The sequence below is a fragment of the Pezoporus flaviventris genome, unplaced genomic scaffold, assembly GCF_033815535.1.
Source record: "Pezoporus flaviventris isolate CSIRO_AGI_PZ_B2104156 unplaced genomic scaffold, CSIRO_AGI_Pfla_v1 ptg000007l, whole genome shotgun sequence".
Classification (NCBI taxonomy): domain Eukaryota; kingdom Metazoa; phylum Chordata; class Aves; order Psittaciformes; family Psittacidae; genus Pezoporus; species Pezoporus flaviventris.
The window spans coordinates 86,806,788-86,830,625 of NW_026892555.1; the positions used below are offsets into that span (position 1 = coordinate 86,806,788).

General features: G+C 41.2%; 2 protein-coding genes across 3 annotated transcripts in view; one reads left to right on the plus strand and one right to left on the minus strand.

Moving 5' to 3' along the window:
- The first annotated feature begins 315 nt into the window (after positions 1 to 315).
- PPP1R3G (protein phosphatase 1 regulatory subunit 3G) lies at positions 316 to 1,406 on the plus strand. Its single transcript, XM_061449381.1, has one exon. The coding sequence runs from the start codon at positions 536 to 538 to the stop codon at positions 1,343 to 1,345; it is 810 nt and encodes a 269-aa protein (XP_061305365.1). The 5' UTR covers positions 316 to 535; the 3' UTR covers positions 1,346 to 1,406.
- Positions 1,407 to 9,341: 7,935 nt separating this feature from the next.
- The window catches only part of LYRM4 (LYR motif containing 4), a 91,040-nt gene continuing 76,543 nt past the window's right edge, over positions 9,342 to 23,838 (minus strand). For both annotated transcript variants that reach the window (XR_009742686.1, XM_061449404.1), the window contains one exon: positions 9,342 to 9,712. Coding sequence is in view for 1 of the 2 variants with exons in the window: in XM_061449404.1 (XP_061305388.1) it covers positions 9,650 to 9,712 (63 nt within the window). In the remaining variant the exon portion in view is untranslated. The remainder of the gene's footprint in view (positions 9,713 to 23,838) is intronic.

Below are 23,838 nucleotides of genomic sequence, written 5' to 3' on the forward strand. Positions count from 1 at the left end.
CTAATCCAGACCACCGGGGCTCGTTCTTCGGGGCGTCTCCGACGGGTGGAAAGAAGCCTAAATGACGACGATGAGGAAGGCGATAATTAACTGTAATGGTGACGAAGCCCGCTCCAGCAGCCCGGGACCCCATTTTTGCACCCCGCCGGACCCGCAGTGGCGGCGGCGGCGGGGGTTAAAGGACACGGGCAGGCCCAGCTGGCTCCGCGGGGCGCGGCTGTGCCTGCCCACCCCGTCTGTCCCCCCAGCCCTCTGAACGCCCGGCAGCGTTGCTCGCCACTCTCCCCCTGCGCCGCGGTGTCGGGAGCCCCTGCGCGGGCCGCGGGCGGGAGGACGTGCGTGTCCGCCCGTCGCGGCTGCTGCCATCCCGGTACCGCCCGCTGCGGGAGGTCCCGCCCGCGGGGAGGCTCCGGGGCCGGCGGGTGGGCGCGCCCCTCGCCCGGGGCCTGCGGCGGGGGCGCCGGATAAAGCGGTGCCGGCCCGCCCGCTCGCCGCCACAGGGGCGGCCGGGACGGGCCCAGCGGGGCGCCCCGCCATGGCGAGCCCCGCACGCCCGCGGCAGGAGCCGGCGGCGGGAGAGCGGCGGCTTCTTGGAGCGGCCCCGACGGTGCCCCGCGACGCCAAGCTGATGCTGCTGGAGCTGCGCCGCTGCGGGCGGCCGCCGTCCCCCGGCCCCGGCATGCGGCGGGAGGAGGTGGAGGAGGAGGCAGAGGAGGAGGAGGAAGAGGAAGAGGAGGAAGCGGCGGCGGGCGAAGACTGTTGCAGCAAGTGCAAGAAGCGGGTGCAATTCGCCGACTCGCTGGGGCTGAGCCTCGCCAGCGTCAAGCACTTCAGCGACGCCGAGGAGCCGCAGGTGCCGCCTGCCGCGCTGTCCCGCCTGCAGAGCCCGGCCGCCGCCGAGCCGGACCCGCTGCCTCCCGGTGAGGACCCGCCGCAGCCCACGCCGCGCCTGGTGCCCGACTTCCCCGACGGCGGGGAGCCCAGCGCCGAGCGGCTGCAGCGGCAACGAGTCTGCCTGGAGCGGCTGGGGCGGCCCGCGGCGCCCACCGACGTGCGGGGCACGGTGCGAGTGTGGGGCGGCCCCGGCCCCCAGGAGGTGACGGTGCGCTACACCTTCAACGAGTGGCTCTCCTTCTTGGACGTCCCGGCCGCCCCGCTGCCCCCCGACCCGCCGGCCGAGCGCTACTGCTTCACCCTGCCTGTCCCGCCGAGCCTGCGGGAGGGCTCGGCCCTTCACTTCGCCATCCGGTACCGCGGCCCGCAGGGCGAGTTCTGGGACAACAACGGCGGCCGCAACTACACTCTGCGGTGCTGCGGCTGCCTCGAGATAGGCCCCCGCGATTGATGGGCGCCCGACCGGGAGGGCAGGGGCAGGCGGCCGCAGCCCCGCGCCAGAGGCCCTCTCGGGGGGGGGGGGGGGGCCTCACCCCGGAGAGTCCCCCAAACCTGGTGGGTTTTGAGCGGCTGCTTCGTTTTTTCCGGCGAAGGATGGACGTGCATAGTGTCGCGTTGCTGTGGCTTGTGGAATCGTTTTCCTTTTACTTTGTGGAGAGAAGAAGAGACTGAGTAGGGCTTTGCTTTTCCCCTCTTGAAGTGAATTTTTGGGGTCTTGATTCAGGCTTGACTGCACCTACCTGATTAGTCAGAGCTGCACAGAGCGCTGGTGTGAAAACTTTGTGATGCGTTCGCTCCAGATGTAACTTTGGATCCAGGTTTTCCTGTTCTCACATCCATTTCAGAGACAGTACTGCGACAGCAGTGGTGTGCTTTGTGTTTTCAGTTATTTTGTTAGTTGAATGGACTCCGTGACAATACCATTCACTGCTGTGAGCACCCGTCAACCTCACGACAACCCTGTCCGTACCACCTTTACCGTGCCTGCGGCATCTCTGAACAACAGCCTGTCCGGGGGCTGGCTCTGGGGCTGAACTGGGCTGCTCTGGTTTTTGTCACTCCGCACACTTCGATACCGCTCCCTGCCTTCCCCAGGCCTGTGCGCACATCCCTCCTGGCTAATAGCAGCCAACAGGGACTTCTGCAAAAATGTTTTTGCTTAAAATAGACTGGTGACTTCTCGCACAGATGAGAAGTCTAAAACCGGGACAGAGGAGGAGTTAAAGCATTTGCTGATGCTGCATTTATCAGGAGAACTTTAGTAACACCTCTGAGTAACTCACTGTGAAGTAAAAGCTGGTGTCCGTCTTGCACACAGTTCGGCATTTCCAGGTTTGGGGAGTGGTGACTGGTTTGGATGACCTTCTCCCACAGGAGGATGCAACACAGAGGGTGTCCTCAGTAACAAATGAAAAGACGTGCCTTAGTTCAGCTCTCCTCGTATTACATTTTGCACCACATTTCTCAAGTATTTCTAATTTATTCAGCTTATTTTGCTACATACTGTTCAGTGTTTGTATGTTGCTGGGAAAGGGGTTTGTTGTGCTCACGGTTGGGCTTTGTCACGCTGGGCACTTGAAATGGTTTCTGTAGTCTTCACTCTTGCCCTGCGAGCTTGGTTGACTACTACTGGTGCCCCAAGCCCTGAAATTAAGCAAAAAGTACCAATGAGAATGGGTTTGTAAGAATAAAAAAAGCTTTAAAAAAGTGAAAAAGCTCACCATTACACATCCTTCTTTTTGTGTGTAGCAAAACATAATGGGATGCTTACTGGTTTTGCAAACTGGCTGCATTCCTGCCCTACCATGTGGGGTGCAGAGGGGCTCGAGCTGTCGGTGTGCCTCGCTGTAACCGGGGATGTTGCCTGTCCATAGGCAGCAAGGCAAATTGCCCTGTAAGCCCATGATGGCCCTGTGTGCTCTTCTAAGAGGCATCTTGGGCAGAGCTGTGATGTGAGGAACCTTTACTAGCATGGGGGGTAAATAGCCAGGTGTCGGTTGAGTTTTGTTCTGGCTCTTCTGCAGCTTTGACTCCGCTTATTTTCTTCTGATACAGTGTCTTAAAATTGAGGGTAGTTTTTCTGATGAAAAGATCAGTGGGTAAGACACTGCCAGAACACAGAAAATACTGTGTCATGGATGTATGTTCTTCAGTAAGGCCTGGGAAGATTACTTTCCTTTTAAAAAGAGAGCCTACTGTGTGAGTTTTCTCATGTCTTCGTTTCTTCTGAAGATGTAGAAGACGTAAACATGTGGAACATCTCAAAGCCCATTACGAGCACCTTAGAAAAAATATCTTCCTTATGTAATTCCCCATTCTTGAAAATGAATCTTCCAATAACCTGCCTCTTGGGAGAGCTGGTTCAGAATCAGAGCTAGAAGCTGGGGGTTTACTGGGGAGATGACATGAAGCAGAGGCAGCGTCAGACTTCTGCAGTTTTGCTAACACAGGCACTGCTTCTGAAACACAGCCTGCTCTCCCTCCTCCCTGAACCATAGAATTGTAGAATGGTTTGGGTTGGAAGGGACCTTCAGAGGTCATCTAGTCCAATCCTCCTGCAGTGAGCAGGGACATCTTCAACTAGAGCAGGTTGCCCAGAACCATATCCAGCCTGGCCTTGAATGTCTCCAGATACCTGTACGTAAACCCTTGTGTGAGAATATGGCCAAATACAAAGAGGTGTTTAGTTCCTTCAGAAACTGCCCTGTTGTTAAGAGTAGTACCAAGTTTGTTTTAAAACTGCCATGTGTTACAGGATTACAGGATATTAAGTGGAATAATCTAGTATGAATTAGCCTTTCTTCAGATACTTGTGTTAATGGTGTGCTCTTACGACGATAACACTAACAGCGCTGAAATTGATTCTTTAAGTGCAAGGTAGTATTTGAGGCTTCTGGAGCCCATTTCTTAGTCTGTGTTTTGTTTATTAATTGCTTTGGAGAATAAGGAAGCTCTGCCAAAAAGGGAGGGGAGGGATCCCTCTCTCCTTGAACAGAATTTAAAGAACAGCCATATCCTGGTGGCTGTGTCTGGGCAGGGCTCAGACAAGCCTCAAACACACTCACTTCTTAATCCATAGCACATTTTTGTACTTTGAAGAATTTACAGAAGCACAGATTGCCAAAGCAGGTTTCAAAGACTGCCTACACACACTGCTCTGCATTTTCACGGATGAGCTTACTGGGGGCTACAGAAATGCAAAGCCTCACCAAAGATTACATTGGGCAGTAGTGTAAGAATCCGAACCAGACCATGTGTGTACTGCATGCTGGCAAGCACAGGGCTGCTGCTTGTGGTCATAGGCTGAGATACATGGCTTAATTGCAATTTTACTCAAGAAATGCTTCAAAATGAAGTATTTTTAATTGTGTAAAATCAAAAGTCCCAGCAGAGTAAAGCATTAAGTAAGCACTCTTCTTGTCTGGTTGCATTACTGTTAATGTAGTATTTTATAAAGATTCAGAGCATAACTTCTGGAGAATGTGCTCATAAACACCCTCCCTCCCCTAACCTGAGATATCAGAAATGGTAAAGATTTGTAAGTGCTTTTGGAAAAATTCCAGCTTCAAAGATTTTCATTGTACTCATATTTCTGGTTTGTTTCCCCATGGATTAAGGGTTTAGGGGAGAAACAGCTGCCAAATGGTTTTATAGGTGTATGTAGAACCAGAAAGTTCAATACAGTTGAAACTGTGCTGAGTAACTGTGAAGGACAGCTAAGTTAAATCTTCCTTGAGCCATTTTTTGCCGCTTACATTTAAATTCAGATCTAAATGATTCAGAAAAGGACTCTGAAGCTAAATTTACTTTAGTGTCATGAAGAACCACAAACTTGCATGCAAACTAGTTCTGTTTTATTTAAAGTTGGGGCTTTCAGTCAGTACTTGAAAAGCCTGGCTTCTGCTCCCATTGGCTTCTTAGGGATTTGGATCTGGCCCAAAGTACTGCAGGAAGGTAAGGGAAATGATCTAGGTTTAATTGTCTATTCTGTTCAGAGTCTTGTGTTATGGGGTTAGGGTAACACGGCACTGTGATGAATGTTCATCTGTCAGGAGTTCAAAATCTGCTGCCTATTGCGTGGCTGTAATTAAATCACCTTAATTGTTTTTCATGATTCTTTTTAAGAGAGGGAAAATTACTTGTCTTGGATTAGCATATTGCTAAAGACTGGTATAAATATTTATAGGGTGCACTCTTTCAATAGAAAGCCTTTACATTCTTCACAGGTCTCCATAGTTCTCTTACTCCGAACACATAAGAGAAGTCATTTGAATGCAGTACTTAATACCACTTCCCTCTCTTGTAAGTAGATAGTGTGCTTCACAGTAAAAAAGGTAAGTAGTCCAGAAAGAAGCACCTCTTGTCACACATTGATGATAACTTAGTTTTCTGTGAAAGCTGCAGAATCCTTTGAAGGTGAACATGTTTGTGATACAGGTTTGAGAATTCTGAATTTTTTTCATCTTACAGTTGTGGAAAATACACAGTGGTAGAAGAATTACTGCCTTCTCATTTTTCCTGCTTCCAGGGCTCATGCACCATTTTTGTGTTCTAAAACACCGAAAAAAAATAAAAAGAACGTAAACTCTCAGTAAAAGAGCTACACACCTTCCATCCTTTTTAGTTTTATAAATGTCATCAAGCAAAACGTTCCTAAAAGTATGAAATAATGATGCCTGTGTTAAGAACTGTGGAACAAAGCGATCAGTATACTCCCAATGTGAATAATGGTAGGATTTCACTGTAGATCATTATGGAAAACTCAGGAAAACAGTCAGTGCACAGCTCTTTCATGGCTCTGTTCTTTGTTTTGATGTATGGTCTGTGCTGGGTATCTGGGGAGGTGCATTTATGTCGCATTACAGAAAGGAGGTTGAGAGGCTGGTGCTTCTCCATAAAATTATTGTACCTGTTGATGTTAAGAGGGTGAATGTAATGCTTTTAATGCCTGGAAACTTGGTGAGGTTTTATACAGAAATACCTTTTTAGAAATCGTTAAAATACTTCTTGGCCTATTTCAACACTGTATGTAAAGCTTTCACATGCTATTCCCTCGAGTTGCTTTCCTCCAGGACACCTGTACCTCTGATAGATCTGGGCATTCCGAAACTGAGTTTTCAATTGCAGTAAAATCTCCTGGGAAGCTGTAACACACAACAGAAATCCCTATCCTTTAAACAGTTACTGATATTAGACAAATTGTTTTTTTTTTTTTTTCTTCTTACAGAGCACTGTTTCCAAGTTTATACTGTAAAAGTCACGACAAACTTCAGGGCATGTAAACAGTCAAATTTTGGTGCGTACTGCTGAGGTTAATAGTTTGCTAAAATGTTGAGACCAGGGACAGAGAAACATTTTTAATATAACACAAAAGCAAGCTTGTTTTCGCTAAGACATTGCAGCTTTAGTAAAGATACTGCACTCCCTTCTAAGGAAAAAGGATACACTTTTTATAATAGCGGACATTGTACATAAGTCATAGGATCATTCCTTTGTGTTTAAACTATTCCTGTTGTTTACACTGCTTTAACAAAATCCAACAAAGCTCCTGACAGCGTGCCAAGAGAGAGATTTAATGAGTATTGCAGCGTAAACGGAACTGGTGAAGCACAGAAGGTGCAGTTGTAAGAGCACAGCAACTCTGAGGCTGGACCACAGTGCCAGCTCTACAGTTCGCTGTCTCCAGCAGTGACAATGAGCACATGCCTATCCATGAGTAAGAATAGGGCAAGCGGGTTCAAACATAATACTAAAGTAATCCAAGCCTACAACTATTATTTCAGCACTGGACTTCATAAGCCAGATGTGGCTTCTAAGTATTTTCCTTTTGTAGTTTGTAGGATTTCAATGACAAAGCATTTGGTAAGGTGTGTTTTTATACAGAACCGGGTTATAACAAAATTACTTAAATGGGCATGAGGCATGGAAAACATAGTATTTCTAGTTATCTTCCAATCACAAACAACTAATAGGCATATAACTAACAGTAGGAGAGTGTGCACTTACATGTGTGTTGGTAAGGAAACATACAGATCTGTCTAAAACAGAGAACAAACATCTAAAATGCAGTGATGTTTGAGTATTAAATGCTAATACCTTTGAGTAGTAAACGCTAATATGTTTCTAACTTTGCACTTGTGTTAAGTTAGAGAGTATTACACAGGCTTTTGGTCTTTGGCAGCAGCAGTTTTCTTACATTTGTTCTAATAAGTAATGTATAAATAGTGTGTGTAAGTCTACGGGTAATTTGGAATAAGGACTAATCTCCCCTTGGCTGAGAAAGCTACCAAACCTCTGTACCACAGATCTGGGGAGAGGGAAATTACAGAGCCTGATTTTTATTTATTTATTTATTTGTTTGTTTTTAAATTTTCTTGATAGGCCCTCTTTGTAAATGTATCCTGAAGGTTACTACTGATCTTTTGGAGGTATGAATAGCTAAGGGAGATAATCTGAGCGGTAACCTTGAGACAGAAAGTAGGAGCAGATGGCATGAGTTAGGAGTGCAGTACTGCTGTATCCACCACCAAAATTTAACAGCAGAATTTTCAGGCATTAAAGGAAGAGTAATCTTTCTACTACTTTTGAGGGGATTAATAAGAAATTACACATTCTTGTGCCTGCACACCTGTATGACAGCATCTGTCATCTACAACTGCATTCTCACTGGAAGCATCAATAAAGAACTTCACTGGAAAGGTACTGGTATTTGGAAGAAATTATTATGTATTTAAAAGGCCTCTCTACTTGAAAACAAACTTTTTTTTCTTTTTTTTTGTGAAGATGGTTGAAACATAGGTTCAAATAGCAAAAATATTACTGGAGTTGTCCCTCTTTATAAATTAGGGCTACACTATTTATAAGGATGTTTATTTTGTTTCCTAGCATACATTCTCAGATCTTGAAACAGTATGCAGTGCTTGTTTCAGTAACGAAGCTGTTTTAAACAAGGATTTTGCACGTACTGTTTTAGGGATCAAGTTCCTTAGAGCATAAAACTGGCTGCCCTTCCAGGCCTGTGTCCTCTAAAGTGTAAGATGTTGACTACATGCGAGTTCACTGGAACCTGAAATGGTAATCAAACCTTTCCTCCCCTACACTTTCACCATTTACTTAAGTGCACTTAATTACTCAGTTGTGAATGTGGAGATTTAAAACACAGAATTAAATGTGTATTACCTGTAAGGTTAATTAAATTCAATTTTAATAAAATGTTCACTAAAAGCAATTTACACTGCAGTACTTATACACTTAATAGGAAGATAATTATTACTGTATTTACCTTTAATTTGAAAGAGAGTGGAGGCTACATTTGTAGTTTCAGGTAGTCACGGTATCTTACTCCGTGCACTATATTGTTAATGGAATGCATTACTATACATTTCAATCTAACTGTCTAAAATTATAAAATACACTTTAAATGATGGTAGTGAGGAATGGGAATTTGTTCTAAATTGGACACTTTGTCTATCCTCTGCTTTAATAATGTTATCCCACAGCCTGAACAATGCAGAACTACAAAAATTCTAAACAAAGCTGACTTTTGGGAAGCAAGAAAAATAAGGGGAGGTTTTTAAAGGCCACAGTGTCATGGATCTAGTTTTGAGTTTCTGTCTCCCTTCTTAAAAAAAACCCTACAACAAAGCCTTGAAGAAAAAAGGAGTGTTTTTTCCCTGTATGCTATTAAAAAGCTTTGTATTACTTAGTTTTTCTGCAAATTTCTAACAGAAGACAAATTCAAGCACAGCAATGACTTGAACAGAACCTGATTAAATTTGTTTTTTTTTAACGTACTGTCTTAAAAGGGTTGATTGTTCTATAGTTTTAATAATAGCCAATAAAACACTCTACTGAGTGTTCCACTTTTGCTAGGCAAAGCTTGCTGCCAATTCCTGACTTTCAGCATTTGAGTTATTGTTGTAGTTAGGTTCTTTTTCTCCTGCAAAATTCAGGAGCTTTGTGAACAAGGGAAACCTTGCGTAAAGGGATGTGGGGCTTTCTGCCAATAGCTGCACCTCCATAAATTTAGAAAAGGACTCAATGGTGAAAATGTATTTTAAAGCTCCCAAGCCTCAGTGATGTAAGTCTTGCATTCTGCTGTTCTGATCTGTTAATTGCTGAAAGTAGGATGAGACTGGCTATTATGAACTCAAAGTACTTATGAGTACAAAAAGAACTATTTAAAGTTTTATGTTACCTCCTGAAATGTAAAGGGATGCTCTTTAAAAAAAAAAACAAAGCGCAATATACAGCTTATGATTATTGTAAGCATCAAGGTCCAGGAAATGAAAACTGTTCATCCCTGGTTTTCAAATGAACTATGTGTTTAGTAACATGCTGTGTATTTTTAAATGGAACACTATCAATAAGAACTTAGTAACTGGGTGAGGGACTTTAACACATCTTTCATGCTCTGTGAGAGACAAGGTCAGCAGCAGAAAAATGTATCTAGTTACAGCTAGTTTAATGAAATTTTATTGTCAAAGTAGGGCAGGAACTATTCCATCACATGGAACACACAAGCACACGCATTTCAAGACTACCTTACATGCTATCATAAATCACAGCAATATATTTTAGAACATGTGAACCATTAGAAAATAGTACTTTGGTTGCCAAAAACTGAGTCTCTCAGGCATTTCTTCTGCTGAACAGAAAAGCTCAGACATGTGCAGTGAGTTTACGCTTCTGTATGTGGCACTGTAGGATGCTGATGATGGTCCAGTGTCGCTTCAGGATTGGAGTCTTCTCATACCTATGTGTTTTCTGGACTCTCAATAACCAGTTTCTGCGTGGAATAGAGTTGCCCAATAGTAACCTGAAATCAAACCAAAATATCAGAAAGCTGAAACCAGAAAGGCAACAGGTCATAATTTCAGCCGTGTAAGAGTGATTTAAAACTCCAAGAACTGAGTAGCCCATATGTTAAGCTTTTTTATAATGACATTTTTTTCTATAAGCATATTTTTGTAAATAATCTTGTTTCAGCCTAGATGTTAAGAAAAATAACTGATATATAACATATCTGCAAATATAAAATCTTGAAATCATGACATTGAGGAATACTGTTCAAAGGATCGTATTTAGTTAATATTGGAGGTTACTACAGAGGAAAAGCAAACAGGCTGTGTATTTAGAAAACTGAAAATATGCCTATAATGAAAAATAAAAAGGTAGAGTCACCAGGTATTTCTCACTACGCTTTTTGGGTGGAGACCCTAGATATTAACTCCATGGTATGGTATTGCTTTCCAGTTCCTTTGGAGTCCTAATTTAATCTGCCTTACACAGGGTGAAACCAGTTACAGTTAGCTCAGCAGTAACATTTTACACACACTGGAACTGACCTCTTGTTCATGAGATGGTATTGACACCTCATATATATGTGCTTTCTAGTGCAATGAGGAACTGAAAAATGACAAAAATGCAACACTCATACTTTGATTCCTCTTGTTCTTTAGTACTTTCCAGTCTGCATTGTAACACTGGTAAATTGTAGACAGATGGGCAGCTGGCAGTAGTCACACACAGCTCTTTGCTTAACAGTTGTGGTGTGGAAGGAAGAAGTTTCATGCAAGTAGGGTAACGTAAGCAGGGGAAAACATTTATTTTAAAAGTATGAATTTTTGAATGTAATTTTTAATATCTGTTATGCCCTTTCTCACCTCTACTTCCTCCACAAAGCCTGGGTACACGGTAGCTCTGTGTCCTTTCCACATACATACAAATGAAGTTCTTCTGTTTAATTATGGAATTAGGACAAAAAGGCTAGATGCTTAATTACACTAAGTACAATATAATTATTAGAATTGAATACTGCACAAACTAAGCCTGACAACAAGTCGGGATGTCAAAATAGTGAAAAATTAGGGAGAGCAATTTTGCAGCATTTTTAATTTACCATTTTTGAGGGGGAAAAAAATCTTGGCTGCTCTTAAATAAAAATCTCTCATCTATGCCCACACTCACATAAAATGTAAATAATATTGCCTTTTAGGAAATGAACTATTTCATTTTGATAAACAGCCTTGTCTGAAACTTGTAACACATTGATTTTAATCTTGAAATATTTATTACAAGGGAGAATTTATGAGCCATTCTTAAAGGAACAGAAGTTCTCTTCACCAGCAAATTTCCCTTCTTTTGGCACTGAGCTAAGTTAGTAACAGCATATGAACGACTCGGATTATATTTTAAATTACTTACGAAGTATGTTACACACAGAATATTTAAAACAAAGGCTGTACACAACTCTGGCATGCGTTACCAACAGAAATTTTAAGCTGTCAACAACTGTTACTTATCAAAGAGAACTCGCTGCTCTGGGTTATGTGGCAAGCTATACACTTTAGTTGCTGCCTTACAACAAACCATGCTGTAGTACTTAATTTCTGTATACCGTGTTTTGGAGCCCAAAGAATCTTTAATCCTTTCCCACACAGTAGAGCAAATTTAATGGGAGGCTCAGAGGGATTATAAAAATGCTGAAACCTGAATTGCATTTCTTTTTCTCCACCAACTGGGGAGATAGATGAGACCGAGTACGTGACTTCTCAGTCAATCATATTCAGCCGGGGCAGATGGCTATGTAAGAGAAAGGTACGACCTGTTGTTTGCTGCTCCTGTGCCAACAGGTGATATTATCTACTGCTGTACATCTTGTCTTGAATGCCATGAAACCACAGATGTGTGTGTTGAGCTGCTTCCTTGGCAAACCACAGGCATGCGGGCATTTCAGTGAATGCACAGTGCTGGGCTGTCTGCCTTTGCTGGGCTGCTGCCTCCCTTAAAGCAGCTATGCCATGCCATACCATTTTAAGCTGAACTTTGAAACATGAAAAATTTTTTAAACCATTAGCCTTGAATTTCTAACATTATGATCAAGCCTTTCCCATGCACTTCAGACAAAACAAACAGACCTTCCCTTTATAGCTGCTGAAAAATTCACATCAATAAACATCCACTGCCTCAGCAGAAGGACTGCACCAGTATTTACACACTGACACTCATTAACCCTCTGAATCAAAACAGCGTTCTTACAGTGTCCTCACTGATGCTAAGTCTAAAGAAAGGACTTAAGCAGCAAGCATCACTGTGTATCATTCCAAGTTTAAAGACTTAAGTGGCTATCTATTGTGTTCTTTTTTTCATCATGTGAGTTTGTAGCTTGTACACCACATACCATGTACTCTTCTGGTAGATGGCTGGCAGCCAGTGCATAGGTCAGTGTCAGGGTATTTTCATTAATCACAGGAAGCTTTTGTGGAAAAAGGCTCTACCATTTGTTCAGCAACTTTGTTACCCAGAATTTGATTTACCTCTGTAAGGTAACATATTGCAATTAAATTCTGCAGGAAAGAATGTGCACTAAAGAACCACTCTGCCATCAGGAGAAGATAATAAATAGAAATATAAAGGCTGCTTTTCGGATCTGACTGAATTATTTAATGTTTAAATTCTGCCTGCAAAATTACGTACTTTAAAAGTAAGTCTGACAAGCCCGACCACCAAAACCTGACAATTTGTCCTTATTCTGAGATTTAGGACAAATCTATACAGTCAGTTTTTTCTTGTGAACTTGAAAAACTTAATCTTGCCTTCCATCTGAATCCAGGAGAAGACTCAAGGTTTCAGAATGGGATTTGTCAACAGATAAGAGACAACAAACGGAAAAATAAATAACTGAACAGTAAGCACTGGTCCATCCTGTAACTCAACCATTTTCTGGTTATTAGGTGTTTATGTGTTCAGACAGAAACAGGACTTTTCCTTGCTCGTGGCTGGCAGCAGCAATTACAGGGAAAAGCCTCTTCAGGGAATCTTTTCTCACTATTGAGAAAAGGAAGTATGAGAGGTTTTCCCCAGATAACAGAGTATCAGAGATGTGTATGGGGAGGTGCAGTAAAAATTCAATAGTAGAATTAAATAAAAAGCAGTAGAATAAATATTGATAAAAAAGATCCCCATGTCCTGAAGACGTTAGAAGAACATGCTATCACCCTAAAAATTCACCAAATCCAGTCAAATTGCCAACTCTGTCCTCTCAAAACAGTCTATGGTTGACCAGTGCCTGACTCTCAGGGAGACCTGTGGTGGCTGCTGAGCAGGTTATATATAGCTTTCATGCCAAGCCATGTGATAGATACAACTGCAAGGGGACCGTGGTGACCTGGGAGGTAGCCTGAAACCAAGGGTCTGCCTTCCTATCCAACACAGCCACTGGAGTAGACCCTGCAGACTTTGCAAACTACTACTAGGTCTTCAGCTTTTGAAGGTATGTGGTGTGTCTTGTGGGTTTTATTCATATGAAGAATTTACTTTGCAGCTCAGAGTTGAGGGAGAAGTGACTGCTCCTGCAGAGCTGAAAATACGGTGACTGGGTTTTAAACTTTTTTCTAACTTGCCTTAGTCATTTTAGAGTGCACGGTACTGCTCTGGAAGGTATGATGGCATCTTTCCTTCACAGCTCTGTACATATAATAGATGAAAAACATTTGTTGACTTTCATAAACCACAGTGTTTAATTTTCTCCTCCTTAATTGTGCTGGCTCTGCAATACAAAGGTGGCCAGGTATCCCTTTTCCCCATGTATTTAACAGAATTGCAATTACATGGTGAATAACCTGTGAGCTCTAACAAATCCTGCTGAGCCCTGATGAAGATACTTTTTCTCACTGTTACCGAACTGCTCATCATTATCTTCCTACCAAACAACTATCTACCTGCTTAGGTGAGGTCTTAATGACAAATTTCAGTGCCTTAAAATTACTTGGGTAAGCAGCTAGGTAGCAGACGTGAGGAAAAGTAATGTCCAAAAGGAAATGGCAATGCACAGCCAAATCAGGTGGATCAGAAGGATGTCCACAGCTTCAGTAAACAAATGCAAAGCCAAAATGACAATAAACCTGGCTTGTAATATCTCTTAGCAGGAGTGACACATGAGAAGGAAAGACAATTTAGGTCTCAGCCCTTGAAGGAATGTTAGCACCTTGCACAGCTGGTGACATATCTTGATTGAGTTCCCCAACTGATGATGGGGAAACATCATTTTCCTAATTGCAATCAGGTATGTTCTCACGTAATAAATGTGGTATGACTACAGACCCTTGTGTCTTTACCACTGCTTTCTAAGCTAACTCAATGTAAGAGTGGTACAGAGGAGCTTCCCTTCTCTGTCCCTTCTATGTCTTCCCCCATTTGTAACACAAATGGCAAAATCAACAAACCGTGCTTATTTAGTTACTGTCCCCTTATTTAAATATAGTTTCTGAAGAAATCTCTAGGGAGCAATTTTCTGTCCTCAGAGGCAAACCAAGCCCAGGTTTTTTTTTCATGCACTGTTTATTTTTCAATGGCAGACAAAAGCAGGAGTGGCTTAACAGGAGATGGTGCAACACTCTTACTCTACAGAGAATTACTTTATAGGTAAACACAAAGCCTAACCACATAAAAGTGTCACCATAGCTCAGGAATATGAAAACGTAAGAAAGCAATTCTTTAGCTCTCAATTATTCCCAAGAGGGTCATCACAGGAGAAGTAAAAAAAATGCTTCTTGTTTTTTTTTAAGTGCAGATGATAACTAAAGTTAGTGCACTAAAAAATGGTTTTACACAGTCAACACATTTACATATATAAATATATCTGTAGATTGTTTTTTTATATATATATATACACATAAAAGTATGTAAAATATATTAAAAACACAGTCTCTATAGAAACATAGCCATCTTCTCTCTTTTGCTGCAGGGAAGAAATGGTTACCTTACTACTACAGCCATGGATCACACAAATATATGCATTTGCATGGTTCTTTATTACAGGGAAGAAAGAAAAAGTCCTGTTTATTAATGTATCTATACCATACACAGACATATTTTGAATCAGATTGGATCATCCTGTTGCACCTGAAAAGTTGACAAGTGTTCCTCACAGGTACACTGCTGAATCTTAACTAGGAAGAAAAATCCCTGATGACACCACAGTCATGTTGCATAATGCTGCTGCAAATCTTGGCCTCTAACACCACAGGAAGAAGTTACCCATTAGTACTTTCTTGCACTATGATTATAAATGCATATTAAGTGAATGATTATAAATGCATATTAAGTTCTTGAAAGTGACAAGAACAGAAATGTACAAGAATAATGATTACTTCTAAGAGCTGGCAACAGTGTTAGCAGTTGTTTACCTACTATCCTGTTGGATGATGCCAATCAATTTGCAAAGGTATGTGAAGTTGTTACTGTTTTTAAGAATCATTATTTTTTTCCCCACGTCCAAAGCCAGATATGCTATATACAGCACACTTTATCATAAATATTTTTCATCTTAACAAAAGCCAGTTTAATGTTCTTTAAATGAATACAGCAGTTTTTGAAATTATCTTGTATTGCAATAATAAACACACCAGTATGGTACAAAGTAATTTTAGAAACTCAAATGGAAATAAAACCTCATCAATAACATTGGTGCTTTGCCAGATCTTTGTGTCCGTATTAAACACTGTAGCAGCAGCCTTATTTATTTTTGATTAGGAAAGAATGTTGAAAAACTGCACTTGGCTCCTTAAACACATAGTTTATTCCAGTTCCTCAGAGCTGGAATCAATATGGAAAAAACTGTATGATTTTAGAGATGTTTCCCTTATTTTCAGTGATTCCATTTGTCTATACAGGAGTGGGATAGGAAGCGAAGGAAAGCAAAGAGCTGGAAAGTCAGAACTATTGTATAATTTACTTCTGCCTGTATTTTGCAAATGCTGCTTTCTTTTTTCCTTTGTGACAAAACATCTTCTACAGCTACATGAAGCTTTTGAAAAGGCAGGAAAAATTAATTTATAGCTACCATTTGTCTGGCTTTCACTAAGTAGGAAGGTGTGAAGTAAAATAAACCAGCTAATGGGCGAAAATTTGTCGGAAAGTTATTTCTCTTAATGATGATAAATCATGTAATTTTATTAGAACCATATGTACTTTATCTTGGTACACCTTTATTCAACCTATCAGCAGCAGGATGACGTATTTATTTAACGCTTTTATTAATTTATTCTGTGGTCTCCCTGAAGAGATACTCTTCAGTGAAAAGAGCAGAGAATCACATCTAATCCCTCAAAGATTAACACGTAAAATACTGTAAACATATATATATATACTTTTTTTTTTTTTTTAATTACACAAACCTATTATTATCCCTATAGACAATATGGGCATGACAGACATAGCCTTTGCTCCAAATAGCTACACACTTGATATAGCTTGAAATAACAAGTAAGGATCCTCAACAGAGAAAGAAAAACATTAGAAAGTCAAGTGGATAAGAGATGTGGTCCTTCAGTAAAGTCATACTGTTTCACTTCTCTCATTTTTTTGCAAGCCTTTTGGCCTACAGAAAAAAGGAGTGTGACAAGAAAAATGCCATCTTAAAGTACGGAGGGCCCAACAGCAGATGGCACAGGTGGCAGCCTGCTGCGAAGGGGCAGAAGCATCCCGCTGCTGCTGCTGCAAAGGTAACCTTAGAAAGATGTCAGACAGTGAGTCAAAGGATAGCAAAGAATGATTTTGGGCTTTAACAGCCAGGTGAAGGTTTGATACAACACGCATCCAAGGAGGAAGCAAATCTGAAGAGGTAACACTCTGACCCAGAGTGATCGTTGCATGCTTTCAGCATCCTGGCAATCTCCAGGCTCCCACCTCTCCTCTCTTCCTGCTACCTGCTAACGTATTTCAGCATCTTGCCTTTTCTCTCCTATTTACATATAAATCCTCTACCTCCACAGAGCAGCTCAAACTCTTCAAAAAGTCAAACACAGAAGCAGCAAATCTTTTAGAATCAGTACATGTGGGTAAAGGGGAGAAACTTAATATAGGCTGATCTCAACATAGCATGCAGAGAAGAAAAAAATCACTCAGTTAAGGTACGGAGTGTGGCACAGAAAGAATACAAAACACCAGTACTTGAAAATACAGACAAAGACCTGGATAACATTGTGCTGAGTGTGGTATAACAGGTACTCTAGTAATGCTGAGACATTTGGTATGTAAATGCCCAAACCATTCACAGAGGACCCTATGTTTTGTAGCAACTACATAAGCAGAATTCATCAATGCCAGTGGGAGTGCCTGCCTTACTTTTGTCAGTAGTATAATACAACAGCCACTGTCACAAAACACACATTCTGCACTACATCCAGGAAAATACTGTAATGTTTCTGTATCACAGATACACTAACCCCACAATACATACAAAGACTAAACTCTCATTATGAAAGAAATATATTTCACTCCTTGGTGTCCTCTTGGATCCCTAATTGTGAGGGACTTTTGGAATGAAACACTGAAGAAAATTTAGTCCTGACAGGCAGGTATAAACACTGAGAAGCGTGCTAAAGTAATTTTGTAGCACTAATAGGCTTTCAGTGTGAACTACCGCAGAACTAAAAGGAGCTGCCGGTTCCCACCTGACAACAATCATAATTTAAAGACCCCATTTTACAATATTTAAAGTCAAATACTAGAAATGCAATGTACTAAAAAAAATCAACTTTAGCCATACTTCTTATGTAAACTGGGCAATGGAGCTGCTGGGAAGGGCTGCAAAACAGTTGCACAGGGATGTATATGGCATGTTTGTAGGTTAATGTCTTTCAGAAAATGACTTACGCACCTGTGCCCCCCCCCCTTTCTTGATACAGCACATCACCTTCTACAGTTATCCTCCCTCCAGGTTCCAGAAAATTTCTGCACAATTTCTCATTTTGTCCCAAACCACTGGAACTCAGAGAAAGCTCCAGTCACCAAATGGCAAGTGGACTTTTTGTGCTTTAACTGAGATTTGCCTGTCTAAATGATGATTGTCTAAAGCCTTGAAAAGCTTGTATGCTTTATCTTCACCATATTTTTAAGTGAACAATACATAAAGTAAGCGCAAGGCACCAGAGTACGTGCATTGGGAAAAGCTGAACTTCAGGAGCTAAGAACATCTCGAGACAGCAGGTACTAAGGACTGAAAAGCAAGACTGGCTGGCTGTAATTCTGGGAAAATGCATGTGAATGTCTGCATACAAGAGACATGCCAGAGAAGATATCGGAGCTCACCAAAGTCAAAACCAGTTCAGGAGTGTTTAAGCCCTGCATGGTGAGAACTGCCAAAGTTTTCAGTGAAAAAAAATGCTGCCAGTGTAGCAGCACAAGGCAATGTAAATTGTTCTAGAAAATGTGTTTGATTTGGCAGCATGGAAAACCTTGGTCATCTGCTGCCTTGAAGCCAGTAGCTATTCTGATCCCAGCTGGGCCTGTGCTTGCTTCCATTTAAAGTTCATACCTGTAGTATCATGGCACAGTAGTTACCCATGCACATTTGCTACACCTGCGCTTTGATTTTTATAAACATGAAGTTTTTGCAGTTACCTGCAGTACCAGAGCATGTGATGCACGTACACCTGCAGTAGTAACTCCGTGAGACAAATGGTAAACAAATACAGAACATGTATTATGCTTGAGGGCTCTCCTATGGAAGCTGAGGGGACACTGCTCCTTGAAGGACCCTGCCCTTATATTGGACCCTGCCCTATATTTTACAGGAAATATATACAGGTATCAGAAGTACGAAGAGGTATAATTACTATCAGAGCTCAGATTTGAGGATTACATGCTTAAACAAAAGGATTAACTGTAACTCATAGGAAAACTGCCGCAATTAAGTCAGGTTGGCACAGTCACCTACTACAGAAAGATGCACTAAATAAGGCAAATACTTTTCATTTCAAGCAGAACATACTTGTGTACATCTGGTAAGGCAATACAGCATTTAACTAAATATATTTGGATTTCTGTTTCTGTTTATTCTGAATCTTATCCAAACCACCAAACATAAAGGGGAAAAGTTCAGGTGATTCACAACTGTAATATTGTTTAACCTAGCAATTTATATTTTCTGTTTTGCTAATGGCCTTTCAGCCACAAGAATATTTAAAAACCTGCATTTTTATTTGCTTCTGAAGATTTATTTTGGGAGGTAAAAGAGAGTGAGCTACTGAATTTTTACATGAATGAATGTTAGCTACAGTTCAATTGGTGGTGACTGATCTGCCTCAAGACTTTACACTGCTCCCACTGAAATTCCCAGTGCTGGTTATGGGGTGGCACCAGGTACACTGCATTTTGTAAAACTGCCAGGTGCTTTAATACCATTTTAAAGTAACAAGGCCTTTCAGTGTTTTGGAAAAAACACAGATGTCAATCCTGTCCCATACACACTTTTCGAAGACATAAGACACAAACTCCGTTTCGGGTTTTTTCCCCCCTGTCGTTCAAGAAAACTAAACCCAAGGATTAGACTTAAATTTTATATAAGGAACAATTTACTTTAAAGCTTCCAATATGTCGATTTCTCTGCACTGATAATACCTTAGGCAGATACCTCGGATGTGATTATAGGCTGAGCTTTTCTCTGTGCACATTCAAATTTCACGATTAAATTTGAAAAAGCAGAACTAACTGAATTTATCTTTAGAAATACATATATGTATGTGTGCATTTCCAAAGAGGAATTTTGTTTTAGGTTTTTCTTGATTCAATCTTCACCCAGAAAGGAGCATCCCATTTATGTAAATATAAGCCCCTATTGCTGTGTTCAGCTGATCTCTAAGTGTATAAGGAAAGGACTAATTTTTATTTTTCTGCATTAACAAGATTTCCTTTTTTGGCAAAATTCTAACAGATTACTAAACCACAGTCATCTGTTCCGGTACAGAATCACAAAGATAATTTCCTTGTTTATCTGACTTTCTCTGATGGAGGATATCCAAGGACTTAGTTTTTCTTGCTCAGTCATCACTCTTGGTTTAATATCTCCAAATCCCACACCTGCAAGTGACCTAAGCTTCAAAGGGCTTTTTTTTTTTTTTTTTTTTCCTTTTTTGCCCCCTCTTTTTGAAGAGTTCAAGTGAAAACCACACAAAACATCCTTGTTCTCACACCATCAGGGAACAGGCAGAACCAAATGCATCAGAATTTGGAAATTTAGCTGGAAAAAAGCATTGCCTGGGCTGCCTACACTTTTCAAAAACATGAGTAGGGAGCAGTTGAGAAAGAAGGACATTGATGTTTTAGGACTGAGGATGGGTTTGTTGAATTTTGGTCAAGGTTTGTGACTGTGAGTTGTCACTTGCTGTCCACTGCATCCTGGGTACCCTGGGATCAATTTTCTGGTTCAGCTCAGTTTCCAAACCAGTACCCCAGTCAAAAACTGTGACTATTTTCTTAAGCAGTCTTCGTGAAGCCATAACCACAAACACAGTGAACTGCTCCATCCCTCTTGAAGATACTCCAGGTCAGAGTGGGTGAACTTCTGTCTTTCTACAGCCCTTCTCTCAGGGCACGTGATTTTCCTCAGGCATCAACCCCTGCCTCTTAGCACTGAGGCAAATGACACTTGTAGCACAGCGTCAAGCTAATCCAAGCCCTCGTGCTTGAACCTGCCCAAATTTAGGCAAGTGTCCTGCCATCAAACTGCTCTGCAGCCGTGCTCAGCCAGTTCCATACGCAAATGAGTTGATTTCCCAGTGCTGTTCACTCAGAATTAACGAGGGAGAAAATATTTATTTGCAAAAGCTCCAGCTTTTGAGCAGAAGATATCTATGTTTGTTTGCATATAGAGCATAGCTTACATTAACTTGTTTAGTTGGAATAAACGACAGCAGCACTTTTTTCTTTTGGCAAAGATAAATTACTGAGTTTAGCACAGCTGGTAAGAGTTAATTCTGTACAAAGGGTTCTTATCAGTGGTGTGGGTGGCAAAACACTTTCAGCAACTGGCTTAATTAGTTCTTTCTTCTTTGCAAAAGCACAGGACAGCAGAAGAAAAAGAAAAGCAGAGATTGTAACAGAATAGTGGTATAAAATAATCCTATTTGCTCTTCTGGCTTTGCTAATTCTCCCTTACTTAATGTCACATTAAATGGAGGCTTGCCCTGGTATTTCCTGGCACAGATAACAAATAGGAGTGAAAGGTTAGCACTTATTCCAAATATAGGCAGAAAGCAACCTCCATTCCTCTGCACAGGATAGAGTAGAGCATTCCTCAAACAAAACACCCCAGCCAAAACCAAACATCACAGTGATGGGAGCGCCACAGAGGGCTTCCCCCTCAGCAGAGCTACCATATGGCTTGTGGGTGGCTTGTTTAGCAAGGACTGGGAAGCCCGAGCTGCTAACGAGACCTGCTCCCCAGTGCAACCTCTCTGACACAGATCATTTATATGACAAAACCAACACGGGTGCCAAGTACAATCATTTCAGCTCCACTGCTCCCAGCGTACAGCACGCCAACTGTAGTGCAATAACCTGCTGCCACACACCAGCACTAACTTTAACATAGACACCTTCATTTCCATATGAGCTGGCCAAAAGCACTCCGGCTCTTCCACCAGTACACACACGTAGTGCAAATGCTCCACAGCTGTCAGCAAGTCAAAGCTCCTACCAGATAAAAACTGGGCTTGCAAGATCCACTTGACCTTCTGAAGGTCAGTGAGATAGAGGGTGAAAGGCCAGGAGGGGCACAGATGTTTGAATTTACAGTCATTACAGGCCATTTAAGAAACAGCTGGACATTTTTTCTTAGCTGTTTTGTTTTGAATCATGACCCTGAAGCTTTACTTGAGTTACAGATTTATTTAAAAACCAACCCAAAGTGCTACAAGCCATTATCTGTGTTTCTTTCTCCCAACTAGACTAAAGAAAAGCAGGATTATGAACAACTTCTGTGAGGAAAAACTGAACGCGCAGGGGGAAACAAATTAAAACTGAAGTTTTTTATGAAGACAAACTAACCAATTATTCAGGAAACTCTCCAGGAAAAGCAGGAAGTGAAACTGAAGCAAGAGTGTTTACCTGTATCTACAGTTTCTGAGGGGTTTCTGGAAGTTATTTTTGTATTTGCCCATTCATTTCTTTTGGCAGCAAGTGGATGACAGACAGTTACTCCTATAGACAATATGAAGCAGGCTCATTGAAAACAAGAACTGATGAAAACTTCTTATAACTCCCCACTCTTCATTTATGGTACGAGCAGCCTGAAACTGAGCATCGTATTTTCTAGTACATGCCTCTCCACAACAGTTGTTAGAAAGCCTTTGAAATTTTGGTCCTTAGAAGGTTGTTGATGAATCTTGAAAAGTCTGAACATGGGGGAAGGTGGGGGAAGGAGCCAATTAAGGGAAATACACTGAATCTAGGAATTTGTCAGATTCCTGTCAGAAATAATATCCACTACAACACATTCCAGTTTCTGTGACTTGACAGTTTACACATTTCTTTGTCTTCTATTAATCTGTATGAAAACATTGAAACAAAAAGGGAAACTGGATGACTATAGACAGAAAACAGTGAAGCTACTTGCACAAAAGCTACTATGAGGGACATAATGGAGGAATCTCCGTTTTCTGTTTATCTTTAAGTACTAATCATCTCAGAGTTACTTTTAACAAAAGGAGGGAAAGATTAACTGGCAAGAGATTAGAAGTGATCGTTTAACATATGTAATGTATTATGGCCTTTAACATACACAGGCATCCCAAAATTATCTTGCTCATTCGATGCCAGCTTGTTTATTTTGCTATTTAAAAATACCATAGAAACCTTACACCTAAGCCTGTGAACAAAAAACCCCGAACCCCTTTGGGAAAAGTAACCACAAAAAATGAGCCAGTAGATGGCATTGTGGCACTTCAAAAGACATTCCAGAAAATTCCACTTAAAAAACATGCAAGCCTAAGTACTGTGTTTAACCACTTACTGCTTAAAATGCAGTATTTTGCTCCTGCTCGATGCTACACACACACAACTGAATAAACAAAACCACACGATGTAGCTGCACTGTCACACTAGCCCTGAAACAAATCTCTGCTCTGGTTCCCAAATCCAATTAGATCTGTATGCTAGATTTACAATCTCAGTCTTGAGAAGCTGATCCTTATTTGATGACTAACATCCCATGAGCCATGGCCATCAAGGGGATACCAGAAAGGATGTGATTAGGTGAAAAACAATTCTTAAAAAGTAATCATGTAGAAGATCTTACAACCAATGCATATGATACTATTTCTTGCCATACAGAAACTACCGCAGAACAGGTATTATGCCTTAAAAATTAATTTATGGAGTATTTTATGAATACTCCCATTTTCTTTCAACTAAAGTGCTGATATGCCCTCACAGCTAGGGCTGAGAAGACTGTAGCAACCACCAGTTTCTTGCACAACACAGAAGTTCTCTGTATTGCTTAATCCACATACCCTTGAGACAATTTTGCAAAACTCAATGTACAAAAAACCTCAGGTATTTACTTTAAGAATTATATTCCATACACAGGCAAACTTATTTAAAGTGACATTAGAGCTGCAATTACCAGCAGTTTATCTGTACGCTACTTTACAGATAAATCTGCTTTACTTCCACCAGCTCTGAGCAGAGGGTTGGACCAGAGACATCTGGAAGCCCCTTCTAGTCTCAGGTATTCTATGAAGCTTATATATCAATGATCCTCATGATATTAGCCTTTAATAAAAGGTCTAGTGATATTAATTTTGTCAGGAATTTCTAAAAATCCTTGTATAACAATAAAAAAACTTGCAGGATAATGTAACTGATCTGCCTGCCTTAAGGGCTCTTTATTAAATTCAGTAATGCACTCTAAGTCTCCAGTTGTAGATATTCATATTTTTTTCCATGTCAGTTCTACTAAAACAAACTAAAGCAGTCTAGTTTTCCTGATGGAGAATTTCAGCTTTGAGTCTCCACTGCTTGATAAACTAACACTTGGATTAAGAAACAAACAGGTTTGTTCACAAATTAAAACAATAGCTCAAATATTTTTTCCAAATTTAACACCTGCAAAGACATTATGCTCACTTGAACAAAGCTATTTTATGTATGTTGAAATTC

Coding starts and splice junctions, on each gene's coding strand:
- PPP1R3G (XM_061449381.1), top strand. CDS start 536: ATGGCGAGCCCCGCACGCCCGCGGCAGGAGCCGGCGGCGGGAGAGCGG.